The 1,770-nt window shown below is 39.8% G+C and overlaps 1 protein-coding gene across 1 annotated transcript; it reads right to left on the bottom strand.

The window, feature by feature from the left end:
• Positions 1 to 346: 346 nt before the first annotated feature.
• On the bottom strand, positions 347 to 1,555 carry LOC113340761 (F-box protein At3g07870-like). Its single transcript, XM_026585834.1, has one exon. The coding sequence runs from the start codon at positions 1,553 to 1,555 to the stop codon at positions 347 to 349; it is 1,209 nt and encodes a 402-aa protein (XP_026441619.1).
• Between the last annotated feature and the right edge of the window lie 215 nt (positions 1,556 to 1,770).

The following is a 1,770-nucleotide window of genomic DNA, read 5'->3' as shown; positions in this document are numbered from 1 at the left end:
CAGAATCCAAATTCTAGTCGAATACTATATACGGACAAATACACAAAGGGGCAAGTGCCCCCATGTTATTTTTATTGCAAAAAATAATGAACGCATGGCCAAGAAAATAGATTCACGGCCTGTGCTTCTTGCTTTTCACCTATCTGACGCATATAGTGGCGTTCATAAAAGCGTGCATGAAGAAAATACGCATAACAAAAACTTGCTTTTCACTGTCATTTCAAGATTACGAAACAAAAAAGACTAACGAACTAACTTAATTTGCAGCTTAATGGATCGACGCTAAAGCAAAAACACACAGCAGGATTGCTAGTAAATGACAATTAATATTAACTAAAAAAAGGCACTAGTATGACTTCCTCTTTTTCTTCGTCGTTGAAATATTACTCCCTGGATTCTGACCGCATTCTCCTAGATCTTTTAATGAAACAAGGGTGTTCATGTGAGGGATTGCTTGAAGGTGTGAAAAACCATTACCATTACCATTGCCATCCCAAAGCTTAGTTAAGGTTGATGTATTTTTGTCATAGATGTATAGTTTCTTATATTCATGCCATAATAGAACGTCATTGCTCTTTGTAATTGCGAATGGCGTGAAACCGTACATCTTTAGATGTTTGAATGCTATATGGAAGTCCTTACTCCATCTCCAATTGCGGCTGTAGTGCTCTCGCGTCACTTTAGGATGTCGTAGTTTCGTACCCGTGTTCCTTTTTTTTAATGCCCATATGTCTAGGATTTGATCACGGCCATTAAAGTTCTTCCATATATTGTGAATAAAACACAAGTTCCCCCCTAATAAACTGAGTCTAAAAGTGTCGAATGATGTAAAAGAATTTAAAGGTATTGCTGAGACATACTTGAACTTCTCATCAGCCAGATCAAAGGCAACTATCTTAGGCACCTGTTCTCCTATTTTGCCAAGCCAGTGAATGACTCCATTACCAAAGAGACCTGACGAATACAATAAGTAAGGGATGTCTTCTTTTTCTCTCCACCCATTTTGAGAGCCAAGAGTGTATACCGCCACATTCCCCTGCCGTACACCGTTTATCAACATGTAACTACGTCTGACTACCTTATACTCATTCGTGGAAGGCAGGTATCCAAATCCAAATACCAGGCGCTCGTCATTTCCCCGCTTAAATTCGCCCGGAAGAAAAAGGAATTCGCCTGTCACCGGATTGCAAATACCACAATAAGAAGTCTTTGTGACTTTGTTATACGAATGAAGACAAACCAAACCGTTGCATGAACCAACAATGTGATTACTGGCTAGGAAACTGTATTTTGCACTACCTAATTTAGTTAGTGTTTTCTTGAAGTAGGATTTCTCGGGATTTGCTTCGTGCTCATCTTCGTAGTAGAGTTTTACTTCTGTTCCTGATTCAGCTGGGAGATTATAATTAAGGTCTGCAACCGCGAGCAGGAGACCGGTTTTATTCTTACCGATGAGCTTTCTCCATGTTCTGCATACTCGTTTGCTCTGTAAGGTGGGTTCAATTGGTAAGAGAGAAAGTATGTTGTCTATGATATCTGTGGGAAGTTTCTCCATGACGATGATTTTGGTTCAAAAGCTGCGCGATAGATCACAGTACCTTATTTCTTAACTTCAAAACCCTAACGAGCTGTTGCATACAGACGGAACCAGTAAAGGCAAATCAAATGTTATAAAATAAATGGGAAATTCGTCATATATGGACGGGTCCACATAGGGGCCACGAGCCCGAGTCACTGACTTCTTGGATCCATAGTCGGACATGTTATTTC

The sequence above is a fragment of the Papaver somniferum genome, unplaced genomic scaffold (assembly GCF_003573695.1).
Source record: "Papaver somniferum cultivar HN1 unplaced genomic scaffold, ASM357369v1 unplaced-scaffold_23, whole genome shotgun sequence".
In the NCBI taxonomy this organism is placed as follows: domain Eukaryota; kingdom Viridiplantae; phylum Streptophyta; class Magnoliopsida; order Ranunculales; family Papaveraceae; genus Papaver; species Papaver somniferum.
This window is presented reverse-complemented; position numbering and strand designations above follow the sequence as displayed.

What these genes read in the sequence shown, in the direction of transcription:
- LOC113340761 (XM_026585834.1), bottom strand. Translation starts at nt 1,555, where the DNA reads ATGGAGAAACTTCCCACAGATATCATAGACAACATACTTTCTCTCTTA.